General features: G+C 45.7%; 1 protein-coding gene across 1 annotated transcript; it reads left to right on the top strand.

Annotated features, from left to right (window-relative positions):
• The first annotated feature begins 715 nt into the window (after positions 1–715).
• On the top strand, positions 716–7759 carry LOC126176109 (elastin-like). Its single transcript, XM_049923245.1, has 3 exons — positions 716–943; positions 3267–3596; positions 7330–7759. Exons 1-3 carry the CDS (start codon positions 716–718, stop codon positions 7588–7590), a joined length of 819 nt encoding a protein of 272 aa, XP_049779202.1. The 3' UTR covers positions 7591–7759.
• The last annotated feature ends 4268 nt before the right edge of the window (positions 7760–12027 follow it).

Genomic DNA, 12027 nt, shown 5'->3' with positions numbered 1-12027 from the left:
ACTTCAGTAAACACCACTAAGGATGACGCTGGGTATTCCATTATGACGTAACTCCAAACTGCGTCTGCTGAATTGGATTTATGTTTAATACTCACACCAATGAAAGGAAAAGAACACGGCGGTGTAACATATGTTAATTGTAGGTTCTTTAGAGGATAGGTTAGTTGCAGAAGGATGAGAGAAGGAATCACTTGTGGACACACCGAAAGGACTGACATACCAAAATCACAGACTTAAACACTCTAAAGCTATTTTCAGACTAGAGATGCATATTAATCTATCATAGTGAGTAGTGAAACCCGAGTGCCAATTCCGCATCTACATTTCACTGTTCATTAATTTCTTTATGCTCCTGGACGAATGCCGCTGTTCCTTCAAAAATATCAAGGCATATCCTGCACAATGACCTCTCTAGGGACGAAAATCAAAGGGAATTAACAGTATGGAATTCTTCCATAACCATCACATTAACTTAACCGTTTACCTGAAATATATCATTTACTGACATTTAGTCTGTTTAATCGTCGACTGATGTCCTTGGAGAGCACGGCCATTACCGAGATCTGTCATAATGACATTTGACGTCTTGCACCGTCCTTGAAGTAATGGGAGAAGGAGCCGGCGTTATTATAGTTATCCGTCAATGTCGCAGCCAGGTGTCCATTGTTCCGGCGCGTTTCCGCACGGTAGCGGCAGCGACCGTGGATAACTGAGTATGTTTTCCCGGCTTGCTGTGGAGTTGACAAATGTCAAGGCAGGGCGACTCGCCCCGCTGTGGCAGATAGGCCGGCGCGCAGGGCCTCCCTGGAATGTGGCTAGGAGCGGCTCACACGCCGTATATATACCGGGCGCCGGGACCCAGACGGCAAGTGTTGTGGGCGACGCAGCGGGACAGCAACAGCAGCAGGGACAGCAGCAGACGACGACCACCATGAGGACCCTGGTGAGCCAGCCTTTGTTGTCAGCTAGAGATCTCCACTGTGCACTTCGTCCCCGTCTTGTGTTCGATTGCAAGTTCTCGGTCGCTGTGTGCCTACCACAAACAATACATTACTATGGGAGACCGATACATCTTTCTATGCATCAACAGTGAGCCACACTGGATGAAACTACGCATGGATAGTGGTATTTTATGCCAAGTGCCTTTCTACTCGCAAAGACGGAGTGAGCCATCTTTTCCGTAGTATCTGTCACGTCTACAGCTGTAGCAAAGCGGAGGATCAACACTGAGCCTTTTAATTTGACAAAAGGAACCACGACAAATGGGCAACTCGCTTGCGATTCTGCTGGAACGTTGAACCATAGGCGTGTGACTATTCGCTGTTACCGAATATCAGTGTGTTGACTCGACACCATCGCATTAGATAAAAGATGCTTTGAATTTACGATTTCGTGGAAAAGGAACGACTCCAGGTGCTGGATATGGTAATATTCGACACGGTATGAGTACTGACAAAAAATGAGTAAACACCTTCAACATCGCTTTGGCTGGATTATCTATCATCATTATTAGTACCAAATTTTTTTGGAAGTGGTGAATAAGGTAATTTTTGCTAGTACCACTCTCCAGTGGGGGTAATGAATAACGTAAAGAATCATAAAATATGTGGGTTAGTTTGGCGGCACTACATGGCCAACAACCAATCCTTGTAACATGGCGTTCATTGGATAGTTGGAAATACAAGCCGTAAGGAAATTATTTCTAATCATGTCATGATAAGGTCCGTAACAATTTTACGTCCACCACAGGAGCAGCGATGACACATTGTCAGCCAAGGAGTCTCATACACTTAATCCGATACACGTTAAGGTCTCTGAATACTACTGTTCATTACTCGACATGGTTCATCTGCAGATATTTCGAAATTTCATTCCTCCCAGGTTGCGAGATTTACAGTGTAATCTCGGGTGCAGTCTATGGGGCAACTTGGCATTTTTCCTCGCTTAGAGGGGCAAAGTAATTTAATATTCCAGAAACGATTTTGAAAGTGCAGAAGGCACTACGTGAACTAGTTGTTGTTGTTGGTAACTGTACATGGTCTGTTTCTGACAATACAATTTTACGGTTAGTTGTTTTATTGGTCATATTCTAAGTGAATACCATTTGTCTACCAATGTCACAGCAGACGTATTTATTCTGATGAAACCAGATACTCAAATTGTTTCATATGCTTACAAAATAAAATACTATGCTATGCTCGAGACAAAAATTTCAACTTAAGTACTAGGCTCTCGAACTGCGGTTAACTTTGTATCTGTCGAGTTACTGACTTCACATGTGCTGAAAATAGCTAAAACAAATTAATTTTTTCGTTCCATTATAGAGGTTAATGGGGCTTGACTGCTTACGGAGACAAGCACAGGAAGTGAAAGACGAGATGAGACAGACTTGCCCATTAGCCAATTATGTCTATGTCATAGGCATTTCTGAAATCTCATTTCTGTTTTATATCAACGTTATGTGAACCTCGGTTTCTTTTCACATATCTCGTCACATCTTCAGAATGTTAAGGAACTTAAACGTTAGCTGCCGTTATCTTGAAATATGGCAAGTGGCAAGCCAATGGCTATTGTCGAATATTTCAGTTAAGATAATCGTTAAGGCATATGATCATGCCTTCCCCTCTTAAGGTTAGTTTCTGTACCTCTGCATATCAAGCCGTTACATGGAAACTTGAAAACAACTAACAAATTTCAGAAGGCAAATTCATTGGATGTGGAAGTTATGTAGGAAGCCGTAAATACTTTAAGAGAAACGTTGAGAGATGTATTTACCCACGCAGATGGACGCGCGCGTTAGCACTCCACTTCCGTGATTCTGGGAGGTGCGTCGGCACCGAATCAAATCCGCCCTACAAATGAGCTGTTTAGGCTGCTCCCAACTTCCGACTAGGTGAAAACTGGTTTGGTACCCACATCCTATCTCAGTTACACGATTTGCAATTCCGAAAAACGTTCTCACACTTTCACATGGGGGAGGGGGGCAAGGTGGCGACAGGAGGGCCACCCTGCATCCCTGACACAGTAAAATCCAGATTAAAATGCTGACTTGTGCGGATACGAGATAGGCCAGGAAAAGAAATGTATCTATTTATATATTTAAAAGGGAATTTTATTTTTTCTACAGATGGAACTGGCTGTAGGGTAAACACAACGTACTTTTCAGCGAGTTACAGCTGACATAAACTTATATCTAGTTACATACTGGCAGTTATACCACTGATGAGCAAAGCAACAGCAACATATTTTAATTTCTGTCCCTACAGGCAGTACTGACAGCGCTGGTGGCAGCGTGCACGGCAGGTGTGATCCCCGGCTACCCAGGCGCTTACTACCCTGGCGCCTACCCCGGAGCATACCCGGGCGCATACCCTGGAGCGCCGCACGCGGCCCCCGCGGTGCCCGCGGACACCCCTGAGGTAGCCGCCGCCAAGGCTGCCCACTTCGCCGCCGTCGCTCAGGCCACCGCCGCCGCTGGGGGCGCTCCCCATGCCCCAGCTGCCCCTGCATACCCAGGTGCATACCCAGGTGCCTACCCAGGCGCCTATCCTGGAGCCTACCCAGGCGCGCCTCATGCTGCACCTGCTGTGCCCCAGGTGAGTCCGTCCACGTCAGAGAGATGTCACAGTCTACACGTCCTCTGCAGTACAGCATTGGAAACTGACTCGCTGAGCGGGTTTAGCCGAGCGGTCTAGGGCGCTGCAGTCGTGGACTGCACGGCTAGTCCCGGTGGAGGTTCGAGTCCTCCCTCGGGCATCGGTGTGTGTCTGTTTGTCCTTAGGATAATTTAGGTTAAGTAGTGTGTAAGCTTACGGACTGATGACCTCAGCAGTTAGGTCCCATAAGATTTCACACACATTTGAACATTTTTGAAAGTGACTCATAGGGAAAAGCACCAAGTATTTTTTTCTTCTGGTTGCTATCGGTTCATAAATTATTGCTGTAGAGAAAAAATTATTCCCTAGATACACACTTGTGCAGATCCTATCTGAAATGCCTTCATTTTTTAGTACACTGAAGGGAGAAAAAAATGGTTCAAATGGCTCTGAGCACTATGGGACTCAACTGCTGAGGTCATTAGTCCCCTAGAACTTAGAACTAGTTAAACCTAACTAACCTAAGGACATCACACACATCCATGCCCGAGGCAGGATTCGAACCTGCGACCGTAGCGGTCTCGCGGTTCCAGACTGCAGCGCCAGAACCGCGCGGCCACTTCGGCCGGCACTGAAGGGAGAGAATAATATTTCGTTTGGCAGTTTGCAAGGGTCAGATCTGATTCTTAGAAATCCAAAAATGATCACTAACAGCAGGGTATAAATCCACAAGGAGACTGTCCAAAAGCTGCATGAACTGAGGGGATGGGAAATCAGATATCTGCTACATTCACTGTGAGGCAAGGAGTCTGATAAGGTTGTACCCACTGAATCCTGCCTTTTTAGAGTGATGTGGCACTGAAAACCAATGTAATAACAAAGCAAATTAAGATCTTACTGCTATTTAGGTCTCATATTTTCGATACACGTGGTGTTTCTATAAATGCTGTATGTTACTCTTTTTGTTTTAAACAAATAAGGATTCTTTTTTCTAATAGCCACTGGGAAACTACATGAAAAGAAAGGGAGCGTATGTTAAAATAATTACAAATAGAGAAAAATCTGGACCTATCAGATTATCTAACACTAAATAGAAAATTAATTTCAAATTTTAGAATTCTGTTTATCAAAGATGTAAAGAGTTTAAATATTTTGAAATATTTATTTAGACTGATTGGCAGAATATTGACTTGTCTTACAGATAATGAATAACTCTTGCTTTTGTCGTGCTAGTTCTCAGATAGAATACCTGTTTTGGGAATGGATAATTTGTGATGCTCTACTATTGGATGGACTGCTAAAGAGGCTTCTTTGGAGAGAGCAAAAACCCAACCTACTTATTCTTTCCTTGGAGCTATCATTATATTTCAGTAGAGTCGAACTAGATGAGGTGCACTTTAATCAAATCCGCCAACCACTTGCCTTCAATATCTGAAGGGACACGTATCTGGTGCAATTTTTACAACACCAAGACTAAGAGGTTGCAACATTAAGACTTTCGAAATATAGGGTGACTCAGGAGACATACCCCATTCCGAATGGTTTCCGAGATAGAACACATTTAATATACATTATGATATATTTTCAATATTATTCAGACACTGTCATTGTTTACAACATCCCACAATATTGTAGAGGAAGCTGAGACGAACAGTTTGATACTTGACGCTTGTGGTCTGTCAAGTCGGCAAACGGCTTCAAATTGGTCTGCAAACACTACCTAAGCTACAAGACATACGCGGGTGGGACATTTTCGGTATTCTCGCACTCTCATAGCGCAAACTATTAGTGCTAGAGAAAAAATGAATACGACTTTTCTTGTGGAAAATTTAATTTAGTTTAGTTTTGTACTGCGGCACGTTTTCGTGGGAGCGTTTGATTTTCGAGTTATTCAAGAAAAACGTACAAAAGTAGTATTCTATCTCAGAAACCATTCGGAATAGAATATATGTTTACATGAAGTTTTTTGTTCGAATCAATAATTTTATCAATCGTCCAAGCATGTACCTTCTTCCTGACGCACCCTGTACCTACCGCAAATTGTAGCACGCAAGAGGTGTATGATAGACATGAAAGAATACAGCGCTACTTTCTTGTGACGTTATGAAGAAATATCATTTCTCTGATGGTTAAATCGAATTCAATGGAGCCTAAATACCTGGAGACTACCTACGCAGTTTATCAAGTGTGAAGTGTTGATTGAGTGACGATCTGTGCGAATAATATAAGACAACTATGCTGTTCTGGCAGACGTTTAGGATACAAAATGTGCTCCACATTCCAGTGGTGTAAAAAAATGTGCCTCATACGATGTTATAAAATAAAAACTCAACCTTCTGGCACCTGTCGCGTCTTCTGATACTGTGCTAAAGAAAGTAAGCAATCTCCGACCCTCTTTTCGAAAAGAATTAATGAAGCAACACAGCGATAATTAAAATGCTTGTCTCCATTTTGTATGGTCCAACTTCACTTTATCGTCCCGAACAGCACACGACACCTCAGAAATTACAGTGGAATTGAGGGAAAAACTAAATTTCTACATATATTTCCCCACAAACCACACTAACTATTCCCTTTCCTGTTTCCGTTGGAAATTATTTACATACTTCCGTACATGCCTTCGTTTGCCTTATCTTCGCCGTCCCAAAGCGGGATGTATGTTTACATAAAAAAAATAAAAAACATGGCTCTAAGCACTATGGGACTTAACATCTGAGATCATGAGTCCCCTATACTTAGAACTACTTAAACCTAACTAACCTAAGGACAGCACATACATCCATACCCGAGGCAGAATTCGAACCTGCGACCGCAGCAGCAGCGCGGTTCCGGACTGAAGCACCTAGAACCGCTCGGCCACAGCGGACGGCCTAAATTTACGTCGGTCGGACTGTTCTCCAGTCTGTAGAAAATTTCTGTTCTCCAAACTTTCTCAGTAGTATTTTGTCGAAAAATCGTATTGTTGCCTACAGTGATTTCCATCTGAGTTCACGTAGCATTTCCGCAATGAGTGTTGATCGAAATTACCGGTAGCAAAACTAGCAGCACATCTCTGTATTTCTTCGATGTCTTTCTGCGACCTGTTGGCGGTTCCAGACACTCGACCAGTTCTCAAGTATTATAGATAAGTCACACTTTCCTAGAATTCTTCCAATTAATCGAAGTGGACCATTTGTCACCTCTGCATCCAATCTTACGTGCTCGTCCCATTTCATGGCACTTTGCCTGGATATTTAAATGTTGTGACCTTACGTACGACATTCAGAGCATTGTTTTCCCTACCATCTGCATCAGTTTATATGTTACGACATTTAATGAGCATTCAGTCTCTAGGACAATATATTTGGCTTTACTACTTAAAATGTTTTGGAGTCACTCACATATCTGGCAGCCTGTTCCGTATGTTCTGGTGTCTGCAGAGTGTCACTGCGTCAAACGAAAGGAAACCATGTAATATGGACTCTCCCTGTTGTTCTTCATCCGTGGAATGCTGGACGTCTTGTGAGAAAAGGACAAGCTGCTTTCTAGAACTGTGTTGACCTGATCTCTCTCAAGGAAATTTGTTATGTTCAAATGTAGAATAACGCCCACACACCTTCAGTTAACTGTATAAATATTGATTAGCATGTTAATTCCGTAGTTAAACTGAGTGTGTGCCGGCCCTTTAACGTGGGTACGCTGCAAGCGGTGGCTAGCCCTGTCACTTTACTGGAGCCACGTGGTTTGCCCGCAGGACACCCCGGAGGTGGCGGCGGCCAAGGCGGCGCACTTTGCGGCTGTAGCGCAGGCGCAGGGCGCCGCCCACGCGCCCGGTGCGCCCTACGGAGTGCCCGGCGCACCCTACGGAGTGCCCGGCGTGCCCTACGGCGCCGCCCCCGGCGTCGGGCCCGGCGGAGTGCCGCAGGACACGCCCGAGGTGGCCGCCGCCAAGGCCGCCCACGCCGCCGCCCACGCGCGCGCCAGCGGCGCCGCCCACGGCCACTACTACGGCTGAGCACGTGACCCGACCGCCGGTCGGCCCGCCCGTCACACCCACCACCGACGCTGAACGCCCTGCGACGCCCAGCTACCCCAACACTTCTGAAAGACGACGCTGTCCGCAAATTTTTTTGTACATACGCTTGTTTTTATTTGAGCATAATATATTTTTGCAATGAACTGAACTGTGAGTTTTTTTTACCCCCACGGCAATACACAAATAAATTACAACCTGAACGAATATACAGTGAGAGCCTAAGAAACTGGCACACTTGCCTAAAATCACGTAGGGCCCCCACGAGCACGCAGAAGTGCGCCCAAAAGACGTGGCATGGACTAATGTCTGAAGCAGTAATGGAGGGAACTGATACCATGAATCCTGTAGGGCTGTCCATAAGTCCGTAAGAGTACAAGACGGTGAAGATCTTTATTGAACAGCACGTTGTAATGCACCCCAGATAAGCTCAAAAATGTTCACGTCTGGAGAGTTTGGTGGGCATTGGAAGTGTTTAAATTCAGAAGAGAACTCTGCAGCCATTCTGGACGTATGGGGTGTCGCATTGACCTGCTGGAATTGCCCGTCGGAATGTGCAAGGGACATGAATGGATGTCGGTGATAAGATAGGATGCTTACGTGCGTGTCACCTGTTAGAGTCGTATCTAGACGTATCGGAGGTCCTATATCATTTCAGCTGCACAAAAAATGGTTCAAATGGCTCTGAGCACTATGGGACTTAACATCTGAGGTCATCAGTCACCTAAAACTTAGTACTACTTAAACCTAAGTAACCTGAGGACATCACACACATCCATGCCCAAGGCTGGTTTCAAACCTGCGACCGTAGTGGTAACGCGGTTCCAGACTGTAGCGACTAGAACCGCTCGGCCACTGCGGCCGGCTTTCAACTGCACACTTCCCACACCTTTGCCGAGCCTCCATCAGCTAGAACAGTCCCGTGCTGACATGCAGTGCCCATGGATTCATGAGGTTGTTCAAAATGTGTGTGATATCTTATGGGACTTAACTGCTAAGGTCATCAGTCCCTACGTTTATACACTACTTAACCTAAATTATCCCAAGGACAAACACACACACCCATGCCCGAGGGAGGACTCGAACCTCCGCCGAGATCAGCGGCACAGTCCATGACTGCAGCGCCTTAGACCGCTCGTTCATGATGTTGTGTCCATACCTGTAGAAGTCCAACCTTGAAACGAGACTCGCCCGACCAGGCAACATGTTTCCAGTCATCAACAGTCCAATGTAGGTGTTGACGGGTCCAGGCGAGGAGTAAAGCTTTGTGTCGTGCAGTTATCAAGGGTACACAAGTGCGCCTTTGGCTCCGAAGCCCATATCGATGATGTTTCATTGAATGGTTCACATGCTGAGACTTGTTGATGGCCCAGCACTGAAATCTGAAGCAATTTGTGGAAGGGTTGCACTTCCGTCATGTTGAACGATTCTCTTCAGTCGTCGTTGGTCCCAAACTTGCAGAATCTTTCTCCGGCCGCAGCGGTATCGGAGATTTGATGTTTTACCAGATTCCTGATATTCACTGTACACTCGTGAAATGGTCGTACGGGAAATTCCCCACTTCATCGCTGCCTCGGAGATACTGTGTCCCATCGCTAGTGCGCCGATAATAACACCACGTTCAAACTCACTTAAATCTTGGTGACCTGCCATTGTAGCAGCAGTAACTGATCTAACAACTGCGCCAAGTACTTGTTGTCTTATGTAGGCGTTGCCAACTGCAGCTCCATATTCTGCCTGTTTACAAAAAATGTTCAAATGTGTGTGAAATCTTATGGGACTTAACTGCTAAGGTCATCAGTCCCTAAGCTTACACACTACTTACCTAAATTATCCTAAGGACAAATACACACACCCATGCCCGAGGGAGGACTCGAACCACCACCAGGATCCACAGTCCATGACTGCAGCGCCTTAGACTGCTCGGGCCTGTTAACACATCTCTGTATTTGAATATGCATGCCTATACCAGTTTCTTTGGCGCTTCGGTGTACGATGCACACTGAGTCAATAATGATTCAGGATAAAACTGGAAAATTGTCAAACAGTATACTTTTGTGCTGGCGTTTCAGTACATCTGATTCTTAAATAGTTTATTTAGTCCCTGATATTGTCAATAATTTGTTACAAGCGGATGATGTACATTCCAGATTGTAGCATAATCAGAGTCATGAGCTGAACTGCAGAGACTCATAAAGTGAAAGTAATGAATCCGGCTGAGATAGGCCAATATTAATGTGAGCAGTATAGCTCATGCCCATCTACACTTTCAGTAACAATGGTTGTAAACAATAATAAAGCAGACAGCAGTAGCACGAGCTCTAACTACAGAATTATATTCATCCTTATGCCTCCCTCGCCGTGATGTGGGCATGAGTGCTCGCCTGACGTCACCTAACAAAGAAAAGCAGCCTCAGTTTATTATCTTCAGATTTATATTTCTACGGAGTATTGATCCCTGCTGTGAGAAATCCTACCTGAGTGAAATACAAAACACTGTCCAAGGTCGCAGAGTAGATCGTCAACAAGAGGGTAGCTGATGTGTATTTTGTAGGCATGTGGACCGAATACGACAATCGTAAAAAAGAACACCAGCAGCTGAAATTCTTCATAAAATTTTTATTCTTTAAGCAATTAGTTTCGTACTGTTACCCTAATCTTGAGGTCCCTATATCAGAAAGGAATGGAGACATCCAAACATTGGCGCACCCAAAATATGTATCATATGTATTAAACTGAATGCCGTGGACTTCTGTTTATACGAGTGTAAAATCTAAACACACGACAACAACTTGTTATTGTACACATTGAATAAACAGAAGTCGATGGTATCCAGTTCAATATGCAATGCACCTCCTCTTTGTGCACCAGTGTTTGGATGTCTCCTTTGTTTTTTGATGTTGGCCTGAAGATGACGCAAATGGAAGGTAGAAACTGGTTGCTTACACAATAAAAATGTTAGAAAGAATTATGGCGGCTAGTATCGTTATTTGAGTTACTGATCAGCCATAGTCCCACATCTACATCTACATGATTAATGAACAAAAACTGAATATAACACTGATTTAATCTACTGTGCAGGCAGCTTTATCCCACAATGTAATGTGAGGTGGGAGAGGTGTGTGTGTGTCTGGTGTTGGGATGCGCTCGCTTCCCGCCGCTCTAATTTGGCGTCGAAGGTTGTGAGAGAGCATAGTAAGTCTCGCAATCGGGTTTTTTGGCTGTAGCATCACTTATCATCTCCAGTGAGGAGGTGCGGGCTCCGCTTCCAGCAGGGAGGCCATCTTTATGTCCTGAATGGGTAGTTCTACGATGTGACACTTAGGTTTTCGTGATTGCACTGCACTGGGTAGAGGTCTACGTCATAGAACATCAAGCCTGGTGAGGTGTGAGAAGCACCATCGGGAGACACCAGGATCTTTTCTTTTCCCTACAAAGTGGTGGCGGTGCATACAATCTTAAAGTCAAGCATGTTGCTGCTGTGGTAGCAGTGGCGTGGAGGATGAGGAGATGTAGCAGCTAGTGCATGTATGGTGGCAGTGGCGTGGAGGATGAGGAGGATGCAGTGGCTAGTGCATGTGTGGTGGCAGTGGCATGGAGGATGAGAAGGAGGATGCAGTGGCTAGTGGAAGTGTGGTGGCAGTTGGGTGGAGGATGAGGAGGATGCAGTGGCTAGTGGATGTGTGGTGGCAGTGGCGTGGAGGATGAGCAAGATGCAGTGGCTAGTGCATGTGTGGTGGCAGTGGCATGGAGGATGAGAAGGAGGATGCAGTGGCTAGTGGATGTGTGGTGGCAGTTGGGTGGAGGATGAGGAGGATGCAGTGGATAGTGGATGTGTGGTGGCAGTGGCGTGGAGGATGTGGAGGATGCAGTGGTTAGTGCATGTGTGGTGGCAGTGGCATGGAGGATGAGAAGGAGGATGCAGTGGCTAGTGGATGTGTGGTGGCAGTTGGGTAGAGGATGAGGAGGATGCAGTGGCTAGTACATGTGTGGTGGCAGTGGCGTGGAGGATGAGGAGAATGCAGTGGCTAGTACATATGTGGTGGCAGTGGCGTCGAGGATGAGGAGGATGCAGTTGCTAGTGGATGTGTGGTGGCAGTGGTGTAGAGGATGAGGAGGATGCAGTGGCTATTACATGTGTGGTGGCAGTGGCGTGGAGGATGAGGAGGATGCAGTGGCTAGTGCATGTGTGGTGGCAGTGGTGTGGAGCATGAGGAGGACGCAGTGGCTAGTGCATGTGGCAGTGGCATGGAGGATGAGGAGGATGAAGTGGCTAGTGCATGCATGGTGGCAGTGGTGTGGAGGATGGGGAGGATGCAGTGGCTAGTGGATATGTGGTAGCAGTCGGGTGGAGGATGAGGAGGATGGAGCAGCTAGTGCATATGTGTTCGCAGCCACACGTCACAGAGGGTGGCGGGC

The sequence above is a fragment of the Schistocerca cancellata genome, chromosome 3, assembly GCF_023864275.1.
Source record: "Schistocerca cancellata isolate TAMUIC-IGC-003103 chromosome 3, iqSchCanc2.1, whole genome shotgun sequence".
NCBI classification, from domain to species: Eukaryota; Metazoa; Arthropoda; class Insecta; order Orthoptera; family Acrididae; genus Schistocerca; species Schistocerca cancellata.
The sequence above is the reverse complement of the archived record's forward strand: the minus strand, read 5'-3'. Positions and strand labels throughout refer to the sequence as shown.

Coding starts and splice junctions, on each gene's coding strand:
- LOC126176109 (XM_049923245.1), top strand. CDS start 716: ATGTTTTCCCGGCTTGCTGTGGAGTTGACAAATGTCAAGGCAGGGCGA. Junction 944..3,266: donor CGACCACCATGAGGACCCTG/GTGAGCCAGCCT, acceptor CTGTCCCTACAG/GCAGTACTGACAGCGCTGGT. Junction 3,597..7,329: donor CTGCACCTGCTGTGCCCCAG/GTGAGTCCGTCC, acceptor GTTTGCCCGCAG/GACACCCCGGAGGTGGCGGC.